Source organism: Epinephelus fuscoguttatus, linkage group LG5 (genome assembly GCF_011397635.1).
Source record: "Epinephelus fuscoguttatus linkage group LG5, E.fuscoguttatus.final_Chr_v1".
Classification (NCBI taxonomy): Eukaryota; Metazoa; Chordata; class Actinopteri; order Perciformes; family Serranidae; genus Epinephelus; species Epinephelus fuscoguttatus.
In genome coordinates, this window is record NC_064756.1 from 13645608 (window position 1) to 13665372 (window position 19765).

At 40.7% G+C, this 19765-nt stretch overlaps 3 protein-coding genes across 7 annotated transcripts in view; 2 read left to right on the forward strand and 1 right to left on the reverse strand.

Moving 5' to 3' along the window:
- veph1 (ventricular zone expressed PH domain-containing 1) overlaps positions 1 to 845 on the reverse strand; it is a 124430-nt gene extending 123585 nt beyond the window's left edge. For all 4 annotated transcript variants that reach the window (XM_049576197.1, XM_049576195.1, XM_049576196.1 and 1 more), the window contains exon 1: positions 704 to 845. The gene's annotated coding sequence lies outside the window, so the exon portion shown is untranslated. The remainder of the gene's footprint in view (positions 1 to 703) is intronic.
- Positions 846 to 3736: 2891 nt separating this feature from the next.
- On the forward strand, positions 3737 to 15254 carry LOC125888694 (lysosomal amino acid transporter 1 homolog). Its single transcript, XM_049576207.1, has 8 exons — positions 3737 to 3864; positions 4145 to 4536; positions 7886 to 8015; positions 9187 to 9274; positions 9690 to 9799; positions 9906 to 10007; positions 11205 to 11390; positions 13006 to 15254. Exons 2-8 carry the CDS (start codon positions 4334 to 4336, stop codon positions 13120 to 13122), a joined length of 936 nt encoding a protein of 311 aa, XP_049432164.1. The 5' UTR covers positions 3737 to 3864; positions 4145 to 4333; the 3' UTR covers positions 13123 to 15254.
- A 2396-nt stretch (positions 15255 to 17650) lies between these two features.
- Positions 17651 to 19765, forward strand: part of golim4a (golgi integral membrane protein 4a) — a 30689-nt gene continuing 28574 nt past the window's right edge. For both annotated transcript variants that reach the window (XM_049576199.1, XM_049576200.1), the window contains exon 1: positions 17651 to 18322. In XM_049576199.1, the coding sequence (XP_049432156.1) occupies positions 18136 to 18322 (187 nt within the window). In that variant the 5' untranslated portion in view covers positions 17651 to 18135. The remainder of the gene's footprint in view (positions 18323 to 19765) is intronic.

Below are 19765 nucleotides of genomic sequence, written 5' to 3' on the forward strand. Positions count from 1 at the left end.
GGAGCAACAGTAGATTTCGACTTGGACAGAGCATTAGCAGAAGAAATGCACAAACTAAATGTGAGTAATGCGACTGAACTTGCCTTTCAAGCTCTCAGAACACATTCCTCTGTATTTACACCGAAACACTCTCTCTCTCTCTCTCACACACACACACACACACACACACACACACAAACATACAGAGAGAGAGAGAGAGAGAGAGAGAGAGAGAGAGAGAGAGACTACATGGAAGAAAAGCAGGTGTAAAATAAGTAGTCAAGGATACAAAATCTAAATATATCCACTACAAAGTGCTGTAAGTCTGTATCACACTTTACATATTCACTGTAGTATAGCAGCCTGTTTCTATAAGGGCAGATAGGCTACTGTCAGCATTATGCAATTATAAACAGGTATTTAACATTATATGCATTCAGTACCTATAGCAACAACACCTCTCCAGTCCACCTGCACGCCCCCCTGTGCAATCACATTTATTTCTGACGCGTAAAATGTATTTGATGTCCGAGCAGGAGACATCTGCGCCCTGCACACCGATCTCACCTCATCCAGTCAACTTTCCCGACATCAAGGAATGTGGGTGGCATTCATGCATTCAACCCCGGCAACGCGTTTCTGTCTCTAAAGACAGAATGCCATGCAACAAGAAAAAACAAAAACCTGATTCAGTTCCTTGCACCTACAGCGTCGGACAGCTTACCTGCTCCGTGCAGGACGAGGACGCGCGGACAGTGGATGCGGAGCTCCGTTCAGTACCTCCAGACCTCGGTCCGAAGCGGCACACAGCAACACAAATTACCCATGCACAGCTTCAAGTTCCCCCCACAGAGCAGAGCCTTGTGTTCATGCTCGACAGCCACCATTGGTGAGCGCGCCATCGCGCGGCGGCTGGCGAGAGCGCGCCGCGCAACAGGTGGATGGAGGGAGGGACAGGTTGGGGTGCTGCATTCAAGTGCTCTCGGGAAATATAGCATGACTTTTGTGACCTGTCGGAGTACCAATTTGATCAGGCGTCACTGCAAATTAGGTCACGCGCTTTTATTTGTGAGGTCTTTATTAGGATAACATGGAGTGGATTAAAAGTGAGCATCAAGTCATTTCCCAGTAAATGTTTTGGATGGTTAAGGCTGTATGAAAGCCCTACAGTCCGTCATACATCAGTAACACAGTTGATATGCTTAGATCTGGCATTTGTTCTTTGTGAAACATTTAACTCACACATAGCCTATTTTATCTCTAACAAATTCATCCAAGCATCGTTCACTTGTTTTCAGTTTCTGTAACTCTGCTTCTGCTATTGCAGCATTTCTATGATAACTTATAAAATTAATAAAACAGTTTTTCTGCAGGGTCAATCTTGCTCTTGTTTTCACCAACCATACTTGAAATTATGATCTAGCCTAATCATTGTGGGAGTTTACAGGGAGCCTTTAAAGGCAGCATGGTAGCACTGAGGGGATTGAGGGAGAGGGATAGATGAAGCCTAATGACTTCATGGCTGCATTCCAAACCTAAGTAAATTATCCTTAATCCCATTTCCCAGCTCAGACATACTGTTTAATGTTTTCTTGAGAACCATAACTGGTCTGCTGGCAGGAAGTATGTATATGTGGAGGAGGGGAGAAGATAAAGGACATATTACATTTATTAACCTATCTTATAGTCCAGCCTACAATTCACAGTAGGCTATGTCTTAAATTATTAGTAGTAGATGAAGCAGTACTAGTAGTAATGATTTGTTATAGACTAAATAACACAATAATAGCCTATAGGCTAAAAATCTAATGAGAAAATGCCCAACAAAAAGAGAAATAGGCTAATTTTTCATCACAGCTGTTTGTGTAGTTGGTAAAAGTAAGAATCACTTTGATTTATTTACCCTGGCTTCCGACGGCACTGATGTGAGGTTCATGTGATCGGCAGATGGTGGTATTTCGGTATTTTCCCAGGCATCATCCATCGGAAGTGAAGCTAGAGAACATGTGTGCAGTTTCCGGTCCATCAGGGTAATGTAGGCCGATTAGGCACTTTGATTTCAAAATAAAAGCACGGGATTTGTCACCTTGAAGAGTCTGTAAGGCTGGTACAAATCAGCAAATGAAAACCCATTTGAAATGTCCAAATTATTAGACTAAACTAAAAGAAATTTGTGAAAAAGTTAGCATAAGGCATAAATATAATGCTCCTGATTAGAATTTCTTTTCTATATGTAAAAGCCACTGAAGTACCTAAATACCACATAGGGTAAAGGGTATTTTTTTTTACCTTTTTAATCTCTCGTTATAAGCCTATTTTTTTTAATGAGACATTGCAGTTAACAGTTAAACAGTTTTAATTACAAAGTAGGTCTAATTATATTCCTTCCATTGTTGGGAAGGTTAGGCCTTTTTTTAAAGATAGTAGATTACAAATTCCTGGTTAGCCTGTAAAAATGTCATAAGTAGCTTTTTTAATTACTTCATCAAAGTAATTTTAACTTGATTACTTTTTGATCAAACCAACTTTTCAAACAAACGTTTTAAACTGGGCCGTAAAGCTGAAAAATGTCTGGGAATAGGCTATGACAAAAGATGGCATTCCTGCTCGGCAGAAAGATGCAGACCTTAAATGAGACCAAAGTTAAAACATGCCTTGGCTTTGTTATTCTTTGGTTTATCAGTTGGGGCCATTAAAGGTTGATACCAGTGACTAAGCTGCCACTTGGGAAGGGTTGTTATGTTTAAAGATCATCTGGAAATAAAGAGTTTTTCATAATACCAAACTAGAATTTGCCACCTTAGGTGGTACCGATTAGTGAAAATTCTGACCTGGGCCAACAGACTAGACCCGTGAAACACGATCACCACCGATTTCCCATAACGGTTTCAACCGCAATAAACAGAAGTTTCCACTATTGCACCATATGTGTTTCCGATCTCATCCCACCTACGACATACACCATGTCTCTTTCTGGTACATCATCATGAAGCACAGCATTCCATATTTTAAATTATAATGAATTGTTTTAAGTGAATGAAAAAAAGAAGATGATGACAATAAGAGTAAATATGCTAATGGAATAGTTGAATAGAGTAGAGTAGACAAGTTGCTAATAGAATCAGCTCACACACACTCTATCTCCACGTCAACCCAACCCTTCACCTCCCTTGCACTACAGTCCACTACATAACTCTCAAACTTAAAACGAATGATGACATTACAGATATGAAATATACAGAATAATCTATATCCAGTTTAGATGCAGGTAGACTTGTAGAAGAAGTGTGGCACAAACTGAGTGGAAAAAACTGGTTGTTGGGTAGTAGTACTTCAAATGCAGGTATAATACATCAGTATATCCTCTTAAAAAGTGTTTTTTTGAAAAGATTGACCCTGAAAACTAAGGAAACGACACCAGATATGTTGGATATGTGTACATAGACCCTCCAATATTCACATTATTTCACCAAGGCCATGTAACTGTAAAATGCTGATTTGCTTTTGACCTTGAAAAAATTCTCTTCCACTAAATCCATGAAGGTAAATTTTAATATATAATGCAGGGGGTATTAGAACCAATAAAAATTATAAAACATTACATTGCAATTTCTCCTGGGTTGAGCCCATTTTTGAGTTAGATTGTCTGGACTACTATGCTCGTTAGAAAAGAAATAACTGTCTGGAACTGTTTTATTTTGAAACTCCTCACCGGATGTTGTCATGTCATCCAGGATGTCTGCTCTCACTTGGGGACCACCAGCGATGGATAACATGAAGCTAGGAGCAAATCCATAATGAACCCATAGAAACATGTGAAGATGGGGGGAAAGTTTACGAGGACTCACAGACACTCTGCAGTTTGTACCGACTCCATTTTGTGAGGTGAGCTGCTCACATCACCTCCATTACATCCGTGTGTGTGTGTGTGTGTGTGTGTGTGTGTGTCCCTCAGGTCTATGCAAATTAGCCTCGGCAGTGACAATGACAGTGTCTGAAGCTAATGCAAATTAAGCTAACATTGGCTCTAAGTGAGCAGATGTCACATGTATGAGAGGTTTAACAGAAATACAGCCGCCATTGCTAATTTGGGACTAATTAAAGCAGCTGTGACACTTCTCAAATGCTGTGTACTTGATTTTCGTTTATTTGTTTTCTCTTTCAGACTAAATGACACAACAAGTCTTTACACATCTACTTAATGAGGTAGGTAGGTGTGTCAGACCTGCTGCCATTAGCTTTGGGTGCTGTAGCCAGAGTAAACAGTCATTCACTCACCGTCTGGAGGCAGCAGGAGGAGAGACCCAGCAGCTGAGGGGCAGGTAGCCCGGCGGACACAGCCCGGCATCCCGCCATGGCCACAGCGCGCTTCCCCGGGAAGAGTGTGGAGGTGTCTGCCTCCAACTGGACAGCTCCAGCTCTGGGCCGGCCCGTGTGTGTTAACGGGACCCCGTGGATCCTCTACCTGCTGGAGGAGTGTGTGGATAATGTGTGGGAGTACTGCAGCGTGGTGATAGGGCTGATATCCATGTTCTGCTTTCTGCTGTCCACTCTGCCGTAAGTAAAGCTGGGATTATCACTGTTATTAATCTTAATTCCTAATCATTTAAAGGGACTGTCTGGGTGCGGTTACATGATGGCTTCTCATTCAGAATGAAATAAATCTGAATGAAATCATTCGGAATTAAAGTTTTTCCAGGTAGTTTACATGGGAAATATTCATTCCGAAAGAGGGTTTACACAGGGATCAGCTTAATCGCCTTTATTTGGGTCTGGGCAAGGTTTGGGGCAGGGAAGGTTTCTGATTGGATAGGGGGCGGGGCGGATGTTACGTGTACCGGAAGAAAACACTGTAATCTTCGCTCAGGATAACAAGATGCTTGACAACGCCATTCTTAGTGCCTTTTTCGGGCTTATTTTGCTTATATTCTTGAAGCAGCAGTACGACAGCAACCTTGTTCTGCTAATGCTTCATCTGTTGAGGAGGAGAAGGGAGGTAGAAGGTTGGAGAAGGGAGATAGAAGGCCGTGCTGTGGCGAATGGAAACCGGTGAGTGCAACGAGTCCGACTGCTCTACAGCGTTGCCAGGTGGGAAAAGTAGGATTATCGTACCAGAGACTCAAAATTATCGTATTTTGAGGGAAATTATCGTACATCAATCATAACCAAAATAACAATCCTACTGATGCGCTATAGGCAAATATAGTCACTCTAGTGTTTACTTTTTTGGTTTACTTTTTTTCCATTTTCCTTGCTTCTGTTGTTCCTCTTCTTCTTCTTCTGTTTTGAATCTCATTCTCGCTCGACTTCCTGACGGGTCCTAGTGCCTCGTGGGGCGGGTACAGCTGACCATTCAGCCAATCATGCTCATTGTTCAGAGACAAACGTCACCTGTCTCACACTAAGCAAAATGCGATTGGCTGGAAACATGTCACATGGGAACAGATGCCTTCAGGGCTCACAAAAAAACTCCGGCATACTGAAATGGTCAAATTATCGTACATTTGGCCTTTTTTGGGATTATTGATCGTACATCGTACAGAGGGCCAAATTATCGTACAAATACAATAATTATCGTACATCTGGAAACGCTGCTGCTCTATCTCAGCCCATTGCTATGCACGCTGTATACGTCATCGCGCCAGAACGGCAAGGAAACGAGCATGCGCAGAAAGAACGGAATGGCTGGAATCAGGTAGGAGGTGTATATAAGACAGAAATATTCGTCCATTCGGGTTCTGAAAAGGAATATCCACCCCTGTGCACCCGATTAGATTTTTTTTCGGGTTGGCTGTTTTCATTTGGGTTGTTTACAAGGAGCATTTCTATTCACGTTCTGTATTGTAGCTCAGTCAGCAGGTATCATTTTTTGTTTTATTCTAACAACATGAACATTTCTGCCACAAAAACACAGTTGTTGTTTTTTTCTAAAACTTACCTTTCTTCTACAATTGCACTGAGAAGTGGTGGAAGTGAAATATTACACTGTACCCCATGGGTGGGGTGAATTGGAACAGGCACAGGGTCAGCTGTAACACTTGCTGGAAAAGTCTATTTAACACAATTTATTCAATACAAGTCTATCTATACACTATGAATTTACATCAGGTGATGAATAAATATCCGTACAGGTATCCATCCATCTGTTAGTCTGTCATCGATATTCAATGGTTGGACCGATAGATGTGCATAGATTGGGTAACCTAGATCCACATGTCAAATATGATTTTTGAATGTATGAATATTGACAAGACAAGACAATTTATTAGGTAACACTAGCATTTCAGTCCTCCTGGACTTTCGTCAAATGTGTTCAACTCTTAGTTCAAATACTTATGTTCAAACACCAACATATCAGTTTCGTTTTACTCTTGGAGAAGGTCCAGGAGGACTGAAATGTTGGTGTTTTCTAATAAATTGTGAAGCTGAGCAAGAGCAGTGTGCGGCCGTTCAAAGACTCAAGTGATATTTTCCAGCACACCTGCATCTGAGACAGCTGAGTGTGCAAATACCTTTATTCAAACCAATAAGATAGCTGACAAATTAAAAATATAAAGTATATTTATATAATAGAGGACATCAGTTCAAACTGAAATTAAGTTTGAAGTGCAAAAATAGAGACTATTGGAGGCTTAGCTGTAACATCCTGTTACAACTAATCCTGCCAAGTGGTAGCCTAGTTCAAAATGGTGCTATGTTTTAGGCAACAAGACAGTTGTTAAGATGATATATGGTTGGATTCAGTGACTTGCACAGACAGCTCAGTAATCGAAAACCAAGTATGATAAAGAAATTTACTTATGTCTGCTGAAAACACTCTTTGTTACTGAACTCAACTGGCCAGAAGCGCGAATAGATCGACATTGTGTAACCACATAAAAAGTCCATCTTACAGTTTACCCTTCATTAGGTTGTGCGTCGCACTCCCCTGGAGCACTGGGATCTGTACTGAACAAAATTAAACAATGTGGCAATCTAGGATTTCATACTTATACACAACTCTATAATTCATGTGTGTGTCCTGTGTGTGACTTTGCCTCAGGTGTTGGGGTTTCCAAGAACATACAAGTTGTAACACGGTGCATTATAGAGCGATTTGATCTTGCCTTGGTGTCCATGAATTTACTTCAGTTTTGGCTATTAGTGGATGCTTCACCTTTGGAAAAGACTTGTAAAGATGTCAGATCAGAGACTCAATAAAATTAATTAAATTAAATTAATGAGTTAAAATTATTATTTTATTTGAACAACTTGTTTATTTTCCAGAACAGGTTAACCTGTGAAATTCAGGAGATTAGGAGTGAAATGTTTTGCATGTTTAGAGAAAAACTGTCTGTTGACACATTGTGTACAAACTCAAGTATAATCTTAACAAAAGACAAAGATCTCTGTGTGCACAGTTGTGCTTGGGAACATTACTATTAGCCTTAGAGACTGAAAGGTTTAACACCGTCCCAGAGGAGGACAGAATTTGTTGTGTAATTAAGATGAAGTTGAGAATGAGGTTCACTTGTTGTTTTCCTGTCCTGTATATGAGGACATAAGGCATGTACTTTTCAGTCAAATGACCTCTATCTATGTTGATTTCTTTTGGCTGGATGACCATGAAAAAATGAGTTTTGTTTACTTTTTTTTGTGGCTGAATTTCTTTACCCGGTCTGGGATAGAAGGCGGAGTATTCTGTTCTGGACTGAGTAGTTAAATAACTTGTACTTTGGATTGTTACTGTAACATCACTGTAATGGTGTCCTGTAAATCCATGAGGGTTGGGCACATGTAAGTGTGCATGACACAATTAAAAATCAATCACTAATCAAGTGTTAAATGTTGAGGTGAAACACTTTATGTGGTTAAAATTGTGTGGATTTTTCATTTTAACTATTCATCCATCCATCCATCCCTCTAGGCAGGTCTGGGAGGCCTATCGCAATGGTAAAGTGGAGGAGGCCATGTCGTTTGGCTTCCTTTTCTTCCTCTTCAGTGGAGACTTGACCAACTTTGCAGGCTGCTACCTCACCAGCCAGCTGCCTATCCAGGTAAACACACACATATTCGCCCATCCTCGGTTTGCATGTCTGTAACTCCATCCCCCTGTTGTTTGTTCCTGGCAGATCTCATTTGTAGTCATATTTAATTTCCTTTCTTGTCCCTGACCTTCGTGAGTTATTACATTTCAGACAGCCTGTGCTCAGGCCTTCTTTTGGCTGCAGGCTGTGTCTTTTTTTGTGTGTTTGCACTGTAAACACTGTGTTCAAATTCACCGTCAGTTTGCGTATTTCAAAAAATGAAAACTATGTAGTGTTGACGTTTAACCATTTTGTTGCCATCTTGAAGAACATTCAGAGGCACATTATTCCTGGGGTTTTGAATTTTTATGACTATTGACCTCTGGTGAGTGAGAAGAGGATTCCTGCACTCTGTCCTATTACTTGGGCGGCTGAGATGCAGGGGTTAGCATTGTTGCCACGCAGCAAGAGGGTTCCTGGTTCGGACCCTGGGGGAGCCCCTCTGGGTGGAACCTGCATGTTCTCCTTGTGTCATTATGGGTTTTCTCTGGGTACACCGGCTTCCTCCCACAGTCCAAAGACATGCAGGTTAATTGGTGACTCTAAATTGTCCGTCTCTATGTGTCAGCCCTGTGATAAGTCTGGTGACCTGCCTCTCGCCCAGCGTCCAGCCCCTCTGCAACCCCCAACAGGATAAGCGGTTACAGAAAGAAAATAAATGTCCTACTACTTGCTATAAACTTTAATTAAATACACAACTTTTTGGTCCTTAGACCTTCATCAGGTAAGGTATAACTTAAACTGATGAAAGTCTGAGGACTGAAACCTTGTGTAAATAAAGTTTATTGCAAGTTATAGGATAGTGTGTAGGAATCCTCTTCTCCACACCTATGGATAATTTCTTCCTATGCACCTGTCTACAAGTTATTGAAGGTGTGCATGAGCCTCTACATTCTAGAGTCTTGACCTGAATTGGTTGAATTGAAAATGACACCCGACCTCAACACCAGTCACAATCTTTTAAAGCTTGTTCTCGTTTTACCCACTCCTTTTCCAGCCGTCTTAGCCCTCCTGTCTCTATAGAGCGAACCACAAAACAATAGAAACTAATCTACTTGTAACCAACAAATGTTTTGAGTTAGGTTTAAATCAGACTTTTAAAATAAATTGTGGATGTCCTTTCTTCATGTTCTTCTCTCAGGTAGTCACAGTGGTGTTCTACATCTTCACAGACCTGATCCTCATCTCCCAGTTCCTCTACTATAAGATCAAGAACAGCTCCAGCAGAAGTAAGCCCCGACATTTTCTCTGCTGCCTGTGTGACTCAACCGTATCATGACTCTCCAGATTAATGAAAAGCACAACTATGAGGATGGAAATATTTCCTGCTGTTGACTCAACATGTTTAATTTGAGCTGCATGACAGCCACCTGCTGACCTCAGTGATGACAGGGACAGTTAATGCCATGATGTGCCTTAGAGCGGTTACCACCGTAGCCAAAAGTAAAGCCTTTTACGCAGCTGTTGTTAGCGGCTCCTTGTAATGTCACTGATTCAGCAAAAAGTGATCTGTTGCACTTGTCTAGTGTAAAACAAGAGGTAAATGTATAGGAGTGTCAGCTTAATGTCAGCTCACGTTGGAGTAATTTGCTGTGCATGTCCTCACTGCCAGTTCTTTGCTTTGTGTTTGTGTGAGTGCTCCAGAAAGCCCTGTGCTGAAGTGGCTGTGCTTCATGTGGTGTGGCGCTGCTTCGTTAGCTCTCCTGGCTTTACCCAAACTCATCATAGACAATAGTGCAACTTTAGACACCCAGGTAGGTAGACTGTGTGTGGTGTACTGTACATATCTGCATCCGTTGTGTGTTCTTATGTGACATTTTGATCCTTCTCTCCCTCTATCTGTGTCCTCATCTTTGCCAGAGTCCAACTACCTCTAGATCAGTGGAAATCAGTGGCTATGTATGTGGATACCTGGCATCTATCTTCTACCTCAGCTCCCGTTTCCCTCAGCTCTATAAAAACGTAAGTGGCAATTTGTTGTGAGCAGTGGCATCCTGACGGGAGGTCTTGGACAGCTTCCTCGGGGTCTCGTCCCAGGGGGTTGTTTGTGGAAAACTGCACTTATTATAGGTCAGTTAGTCATAAATGGGGGACTATGTGTTTGAAGAGGGAGGTGGGATTTGTGTGTTTGTGTACACTTTATGTGTGTCAAAATAAGAACCAGACGTGGAAAACAATGGTGCTGTTGTCCCGGAGAAACATCCTGGCTCAACTGCAGCTATTAATCACCAGAGGGGAGCGTCTCAGTGTGCTGCTAGTGCCAGAGAAACTTCTGGGCACACATGCACGCGGGCGCAAACACGCACACGCTTTCTAAATCATTTAAGTCAAATTTGCCCTGTGGGAATTCATTCATGTTCAAACGTGCTTGTTTTTTCAGCAGACAGCCCAAAACATTTTCACCATTATCACTCCTAGTAGCAAGTTGCTCATCCAGTTCGATGCATCAAAACACGATTATTTATGATTACCTTCAGTATTACTGTGACACTGTTGGGGACAGACTGAACTCAGTAGCCTCAACAGAGTACAAAACTCCATTATTCAGTCGTGGTTAAATGTTTCTTTGGTTTCACAATATTTGATAGATGCTCTCATGGAAAGAAGTGATGATTGTTATTCAGATGTATTTCAGCTACACTAACATAACACACATCGTTCCTGCTGTTTGCTCGAAATTACACTCTTGTCATTTACGACAGAATAAACTAGCAGTGTAATCTGTGCATTTTTTTCTTTTTGATGCCCAGTGCCATGCCACAGAAAATATAGTACCTTATTATTGGTAAATATCCTTTCAGGGGATTTGTTGATAGCAATAAAAAAGATAAAATAACACCAGCTGTATCATCAGGGAAACGGGCACTGCCATCTTGTGCCAGCGACATCATTTGGAGCCCGTTTTAGTTTGGCCCATGTCCCACCTGCTAACATCAAGGGGCTGGGTTGACGATCTATGCTGCAGCCAACCACAAAAGGGTTGATCAAGATGTTTCGGCTTCACTTTTGGGAGCTGTCATGCTGTCTATCGTTATAGACAATCTTTGGTTTTCACATGTATACGCAAGTAGATGAAGCTTCAGTAACAGCAATAATGGTCTGGTCTGGTGCAGGCTGTTTGCTCTACTAATGAAGTACCGTAAACTCTCTTTATTCTAGTTTCAGCGACAGTCTACCGAGGGCACCTCTTACCTGCTGTTTGCCCTGGCCATGATGGGCAATGGGACATATGGGCTGAGCGTCATCGTGGTCCTGCCTGCACTGAAGGGGTCAAAACAGACTTTCATCATCAAACATCTGGCCTGGCTCATCGGCAGCCTGGGGGTCCTCATACTTGACTTTTTTGTATCCTTTAAAGCACCAGGCTTAGCCACGAGCTGTCTGTCTGTGCCCTCTGATAATACCTGCATGTGAAAACCTGAATCTATTATTCAGTTAAATTGTAATTCTATTTAAAGGTCCAGTGTGAAATATTTAGGGTGATGAGGATTGCAGATTGCTTCCCAGTAAGAATAACACTTAAGTGTTAGTTGTTCAGGAGGTTTATACTGGGAGCTGAATTATCCATAGAGGTCACTTATTCTGCAAAAACAAACAGACCGGTGATTAAAACTGGTAAAAATACTTAATAAAGCCATTTCACATTATGAGTTAATCGCCATGTTTCCATCAGCCTGTTTAGATGCGTATCTAGAAGTATCGCATTGGAAAATTATGATGGAAACACCAAAATTCGAATTAAAATCCCCTGATTCGCACAAACTAAAATACGCATGGAAACAGTTATGTTCGAATTAAGTCTGACGAAGCGCGCCTCTCTCCATGGTGATATCCACACTCCAGGTCGGGAAAGTGGTAATGCATTTACAAGCTGGTTGCCAACCGCCAGAAAATGTAGAAGAAGAAGAATGCGAGACTTGTTTTGTTTCCGGTTCTGCGGAAAACTTGCATGAGTTCGTAGTTTTCAGCAAATTCCGTACATTTAATGGAAACACACAGGATTCATATTTCTTTTAATGCACATTTCCCAATGATTCGAATCACTTTTGGATGGAAACATAGCTAGTGTTTCTCCATCGCTGTTTGGCATGATGAAGACAGGCTGCGAGCCCATCATCTGCCAATGTGTGCTCACCTTTTTATCCCTGATAACTTAAGAACCAGACATTCAAAAGGTTTTTACTGGATTCCGAATTTGCTGCAGAGGTCTCTTCCTCTCCAAAACAAACAGACCCAGTGATTTAAACTGGTAAAAAAAAAAAATCTGTGTTTTCCAGTGCTCAGTCAGAGAGGGGCTGCTAACTACTGTAGCCGATGCACAAACGAGAAAGGCCCTGTCTAGAGTTGGCATTTGGTTTCTCCATTCTGGACTACCGTACAATCATGGTGGTGCAACGCAGCGATCTTCCTAGATGACGACCTGCTCCCTGTGTAGACATAAATGGCTTGATCTAAAATAACAGAAACACAGTGATTTGTATTTTCAGGTGATTATGCACTAAAGAAACCATACTTATAACCATATTATATTACAGTCGCTGTCTGCCCCCTAAATCCTGACCCTGGACCTTTAAGAGAAAACAATGTTGTTTAAGGCCCTGATCACAGAGATAGACATCAGGTTGTCAAATAGCCCCCGAGTCATCCTAAAATATGCCTGGAAACGGCCATCACTGAGGTGAAGCTCCTGGACCAACTGGTGGTACTCCCCATGATCCACCCTCTTTTTTAGGGTCTCATGTACCCACACAGATCTCTGTTTCCCTGTGCCCAAAGAACTATTTACTGACGGCCTCTCACCCTCAACCAGAGCTACAGCGAGTACCCTCTGCCTCAACATTTTAGGAACTAGATACTAATTACAAGGTGCAGCAAGCGTTGTTTTTACAAGTGGCAAAATGCTTTCTGTGTGATCGGAGCCTAACTCCGTATGTTTCTGTTTGAGCCTTAACCTGGTCAGGTGACTGCCCAGTTTGTCATGTACAGGAAGAACAACTCTGCCAAAAGCAGCAAACTCCTCAGCATCCCAGAGGTGGAGCCTCTGCTGTGTGAGGAGGTGGAGCTGTCCGTGTTATAGGACACAGAAAGGATACCAACGTGGGCGAACCCAGTCGAGAATGAGCCGCTCAGTCTACGGTTTGTTTCTGATCGTACTGTCTGACGTCACTGATTCACTTAAAACACTTCAGCGAACAGAGACATTTTAGAAGCATCGTAGAAGGTGTTACCAGCCATGTTATATACGTTTATAGTCTGATTCTCTGCTGTTAGGAGGACGAACATGATCAACTCTTGTCTGGTTTGCTGTGGTGACAGGACAGGAAAAGCTACACTAACTATCTGATGATACATTTTTCTTAACACCAGGGATCTTGTTAAATTAAACACCACTTAAGAACGTTTCTCTCTGTTTGTCTCTAGGCAGGCAAGTTAGCTTCAATGAAATCTTTTTCTGGTTATGAGTACTGTCATTTTTGATACATTCCTCCACGGGGATTTCTTGACTCTGTTTTGGATGGAATATTTTTATTGGCCTCATGGGACCATACACACCCAGAGGAGGAGGCTTAGTGCTAGACGTCTCCTCACAAATGCAAGCTTTATGGAAGGATGAAGTGCCTGGTATATTTACACGTTCCTGACAGGGTGAATTCTGCTGCAGAGGATTGCAATAGTATACTAGGATGAATAGTATGGGACTAAAGAATTGGTATTTGAGTGCTATAAAATATGAAGTTTCTTCTTTTTTTCTGGTGGTGATTTACAGATGGTTAATCCAGTAGTAGAATCATAGTTTGTATGACATTAAGTAGCCAGTGTGCAAACGTCTGCAGGGGGGCATCACTCCACCTGAGGATTTAACTACAGGTGTTTTATGACCTCATTTCAATTTCAGAGAAATTATGCGCCTATGTGCTTTCTTGGTCCAAGCACCCTGCTGTCCCACTGAAACACGTTGTTTGTGCCTTTTTAAATTAAATACAGTCTTAATATAAATGCACTGCATTTCCATTTCTTAACTAAATTATTTTTAAAATTAAATTAAATTTATTAACTATTGACGGTGATTTATTTGAGCCACAATTTTTCTTAGAAAATGCAGCGAAACTTTTTCCTCTTTTTACCTTCTCTTACTCCTAAAAACATGATCTGCCTCTGTCGGTACTGTGAGCAGCATTAACTGTTTTCTTGTAACATCTCTGTGACATCCAAAAACATTCATCAAAGCAGACATTACCATTCGATAAATTATTCTCAGATGGATCTAAGAATAGGACGATTAATGGGATGTTGTTGAAGACTCGTTAAAGTAATGAGGCTCAAAATTATTTTGCACATTTGAGACATGTTTCTGTGCTGTCGTGCCCGTTTAAAGAACTTGTCAAGTCACATTTATTTTTAAAACACTTTGTTCTCATTAGCATCACTGTGGTTCAGAGAGTAACACAAAACAAATAGATGGCAGCAAAGAAAAGCAAAAATAAAAACAGGACAAATTGTCTTATTGATGACGAGCACTTGAAGTTAGTGGATATTAATTTAGATCATTAGCAAATCTAACAGCCCATCCGTGTTGTGCCAAATGTGTGTGTGTCACCTGGTCATCTGCATCACTAAAGTACTGTACGTGCAGAGATCTGCAGATTCCTCTACCTCGTAGTGTGGGCATGATTTATTTCTCCCAGTGTGGAACCAGTGTGTCTCCACATTAATCGAGCACACACTGCATATAAAAATGTGAAATATACAATTTGGTAGCATTTAAACGACAATGTTTTTAGAAAATCACAGTTAGGAAGTATATGTTTAATTTGGAATTCTGTAGATATTGAGGCATTTTTTCTGAATTTGTTTCCTGAAAAGGAAATTTATTTGCAAATATATGCAATAAGAGCAACATTTTTTAGGTTTTTGCAGATTATTTTTGTATTGCACGATTTATACGTTGATCCCTGAGTCTGATATACTTTTTAATCTAACACAAAAAGTACATATTTATTGTACATATTATTACCGTATACTGTAGACCATGTAGTATTTAAGATATTAGTTTTTACTTAGTGGTGACACTATTGCTATGATATATTTATTTTCTTTAAGTGTAATTTATAATCATATTGTAATTCCAAGCTATGTGCCAGGCCACAGTGTCCTCTGATATTAACTGTATGTAAAACCACTGTATGTATATTGTACAAAACTTGAATAAACTGCAACGTACAGATATTTGTTTGTTGTTTTTAAGAGAAGCAAAAGAAACAAGTGACACATTTCTGTCATAAACCAGACATTAATGAGCAAGTAGATAATTTTCTGTAGATATTAATCATATGTCATATTGTGAATGCAGGCTCTGTTTTATGATGGCATGAGACTCAACTGTCACACTGCTAAAAGGACTTAATCACCCACAAACGTAACAACTACAAGCAAGGGTGTGTAGGTTTCATTTCCACATTTGAAACTGGTGGGGGCCCTCTGCCAGAAAATTTTGTGTGCCACTTAATTTCCTGCATTCTGGTGATTTTTTTTGCACCAATTCACATGTAAATGCTTTAATTTTGTCAAAACAATCCTCTGCTACTTTTATAATTTTAGTTGTGGGGGGGACAAAGCACACGTTCTATATATTGAGGGGGTCATGTCCCCTGCATCCCCATTAAAATCTACATCTATGACATAAGTGTCCTCTGCTCGGTTTGACAAATGCATAAGTTTTTAATGCTACTGTTTTACACTTGGACATGTTATTGGGTTTATTTACATTATAGATATACCACTAATTGTTTTGCATGTTTATGCATCCAAAGTTAATATTTAAACCGAAACATGCCTCATGCTGGATTGTATTGTTGCTTTTCAATACATTCCTAATCCCATGAGTATTACATATACCATATAGGCTAGTCAGGTAATTTGAGACACTTTTTGGTACATTACCAAGAAAACCTTTTAAAACTCTGAAGACTGCCTAAAGTGTCACTTTTATAACTTGTTATGGTTCTCTGATATATTTCTATAAAGAAAATATGTTAATATAAACTTTGAACCTTCAAACACATCAAATACTCAAAATACACAAATAAAATTTTCAGGTAAAACGGAACAGTCATGTTTGTTTTTAAATGGTTAAATCTATTTAATAGTTAAGTCATTTATGCATTAAATCATTAATGTAACCTGTGGCTAATCATTAAAAAGATTGTCCAACTTTTCCGCCTTTTTTCCTCCTTGGTTTTCTTGGTGCTGTATTGTCTACAATAGACGTGCATGTGTAACAGTGATGGCTAATTCTGGACCATTGTTGCTCACATGGACTCACTGCATCATTTTTTAAATACTTAAATACTTGAAATCCTTACATATATCTGCAGTATCCCAAAGTAGGACACAATGGCATAACTCGTGATTTTACTGCATCATCTTTAATTTTTTTTAAGTGTCAAAAATGCCAAAACAATGTCATTACTATTACAGGGTGGCACACAATAGCATAACTCTTGAGTTTATCGCAGCTGGTAGCTTGAAAAATGTCACATTTTATTCTCAATTCTTTTGTCCCATTTTACCTAAATACATTAAGTACTAACTCAAAACCCTTTCCCATAAAAAAAGTAAAGTGTATTATGGTAATATTTTGATTTTAAGTCAAACATTTAATAAATTCAACACCAGTGATTTTTTTTGACACTTTGCTCTGCACATACTATTTGTGTCAGACCAATAAATATAGTGTTTCATATAAAGGAGATTTGTAGAAACGATGCAGTATGTTTTCTGAGTGGCTGCCGATATCTAAAGAGCCCAAGATGTGAAACCTTATCTGTCACAATTTACCTGACGTCCCAAATTACCTGACTTCACCTAATTTACACAGCAACAATCAAAACGAATCTACAAATAATTATAGTTTAAAATGATTTATGTTATGTCATGTATAATTGTTATTTCATAGGGGAGGTATCTTTATAAGACATTTTGGCTACAACCCTCTCCTGCACACTTTTTTTTTTTTTTTTTACATTTAATTTCTGTTTTTCCTGTATTTTCCATACATGTATGTGCAAATAAATAAACTAAACTACAAACCTAATCATTAACCAGAACAAGACAAAGAACAAAACTAATGAAATTGAAATGTAAAAATATGTGGAAATGCATGTATTAATAATAGATGATCAATAATTCAGGAATATGCTCTGGTACATACTCAAAAAAGGGATCCCACATCATGCAAAATTTCCTCAGGGAGCTCTTTATTATGCACCTGATTGTTTCCAGTTTAACAAAATTAAGAATTTCCCTTATCCTCAGAGTGTGTGCAGGAGATGTCGGGGACTTCACTGGAGTTACAGCAAAAACTGAACTAAATTAGTGAGGTGATCTCAGGGCTTGAAATCACTGCAGTGTGACTCAAAGTCATACTGTATTTTAATACTGATCAATTCATTATTTGCACAGTATCACAGGTCTGTGTTGGGGAAACAAGCCTCCACCCTCTCATGCCCTGCTGCTTTTTGATCGAAATCTCTGGCGACCAATTGATCAAATCTTTTCCTGTGAGGGCGGGAATAGGGAAATTTATGATTTTTCGGAGGAGGGACTTCCTCCAGAGTTGTACTCGGATGGCAGGCAGCTGCTGGGCTGACACGTAACTAAAGTTATAGGTGCTATGGAGGCCTCGACGGGAACTTGAGGTTCTTACTTTGCCATTATAAGCTTCTTTGAGTGGCGTCGGAGGAGCTAAAGTCTGCGAGGGGGAGACGAGGACGCAGATCTGGAGTGGTCAGCCTCGGTTTGTGCAGCGTTTGAGCAGAGAGCAGGAGTTTGACGGGAAGTCAAGAGAAAATCTGAGCGGCTACTTTGAAGTCGCAGGGGAGAGTCGCGAGTGGATGTGGCCGTGCTAAAATAATGTCTACATCTGGAAATAGCTGCACTTAACTCGTACTTGTGCGTGGAAATGCTCGGGGAGTGAGGGGACCGGGGTCAGCTTCAGCTTAAAGCAGGAGGTGAAAAGTTGAGTCGGAAGTTTCCAGCAGCAGAGACGGGGTTTGCTCGCGCAGACAGCGGGGAGGGGTGCGGGTCCACCATGGGAAGCGGGGTGTGCTCCCGGAGGCAGCGGAGGATTTTCCAGTGTCTCCTGCTGGTCACCGTGGTCTGCGGGGTGATGTACGGGGGGATGATATCCTATGAGATGCACAAGCAGCTCAAGAGGACGGAGGCGATGGCACTCAAGTATCAGCAACATCAGGAGTCCCTCTCGGCACAGCTACAAGGTAAACACAGTGACGGGGATGTGATTTAAGTTTGTTCAGGTGACCGAGGTGAGCGTGAGAACTCGGTGTCTTCTGGGTGTAGCCAGACTCCATTAACAAAACTGCAATTTTAAACTTTTCGAATTATCTCTGAAATGCTCACACCTCTTAAACCAAACCTCGATTCATTACCATCCACATTTCAGTTCGGCATGTAGTAAACACCCAAACACGTCTTACACCAATAAATTATTGTCATATAAAGGACATTTAACACTGCAACGCATGTTTGGTGACTGGCTGCTAATGTTAAAAGAGCCTAAAATGCAAAACCATATTTGTCACATTTTATATGACGTCCCAAATTACCTGACTTCACCCTACAGGTGACAGAAGTGAGCGTGAGAACTCCGTCTCTTCTGGGTGTAGCCAGACTCCATTAACAAAACTGCCAATTTTATTGTTTTCGTGTTTGTTGTGAAATGCTTGCACCACTTAAACCAAACTTGAGGATTTATTATGGTGTATTATGATTCATTACAACCCATAGTTCAGTTCGGCATCCAGTAAACACCTAAAAACGTTACATTTTCTGGTGTCATATTGCCCAAAATAAACAGTGGGTGGATGTTGTAGCACGCAATGCCAAGCGCTTGTTTGTGTTTGTGTGTCAAATGCCATACTGACTGCCGTCTGATCCAACTGGAGTGTAACTACACTCTAGACTAGAGGCAAGCAGAGATTTAGTAAGAGCCTGTCTTTGACCTTTGACCTTACGTGGCCTAATCCCGTGATAAACCAGGTTAAGGTCTGAGCAGATTGAGCTGTAAAGTTCAACAGAGGGTTCATTTGGCTGGGCGGGCTCGGCTTCTGCACAGACCCACTGTAAGACTGAAATTAGACCCCACACAAGTGAGGTTTACTGCTGACTGGAGGTGAGAGACACTCACATGCACAGCTCACACACAAAAAGATACATCTGGTTGTAGTCACTGTGTCCCCAGGCTCACCTCAACAGTGTACAGATACCTTTAAGTCACAAGGTCAGCTGGAACATCTGCTTCTGTCAGCCACAGCTGGAGGAACACAGGAGGAAAAGACGGCACACTCACCTTGATTTCAAGCAAAGGTGTAAAAATGTTACTTACAGTGTTGGCTTTGTTTTTGAAACCATTTGAGGTGTGAGGCAGCTGGGTACACAGCTGCAGCATCCTGATATTGTGTGTTGACAGTATTTTTTTGCATCACTTTTGGTTTTGATGTGGCCATATTGTAATGTCCTCTAGCCTCCCTGTCAACAGCATAGGTCCTACCATATCAACTCTGGGGATACATTAGTATTAGTGGGACTGTAAATATGTTGCGATACACTGAGTATTACAATAAGATATACTGCGATTTACGACCTTTTAAAATTGTAAATTATGTCCTCAAAGGAAAACTTTGTCAACATATGTTTTATCT

Bases quoted from the DNA above. Each gene is read 5' to 3' on its own strand.
- LOC125888694 (XM_049576207.1), top strand. From the start codon at position 4,334: ATGGCCACAGCGCGCTTCCCCGGGAAGAGTGTGGAGGTGTCTGCCTCC. The intron at 9,800-9,905 runs GTAGGTAGACTG...CATCTTTGCCAG, and splicing joins GTGCAACTTTAGACACCCAG to AGTCCAACTACCTCTAGATC. The intron at 11,391-13,005 runs GTATCCTTTAAA...TAACCTGGTCAG, and splicing joins TCCTCATACTTGACTTTTTT to GTGACTGCCCAGTTTGTCAT.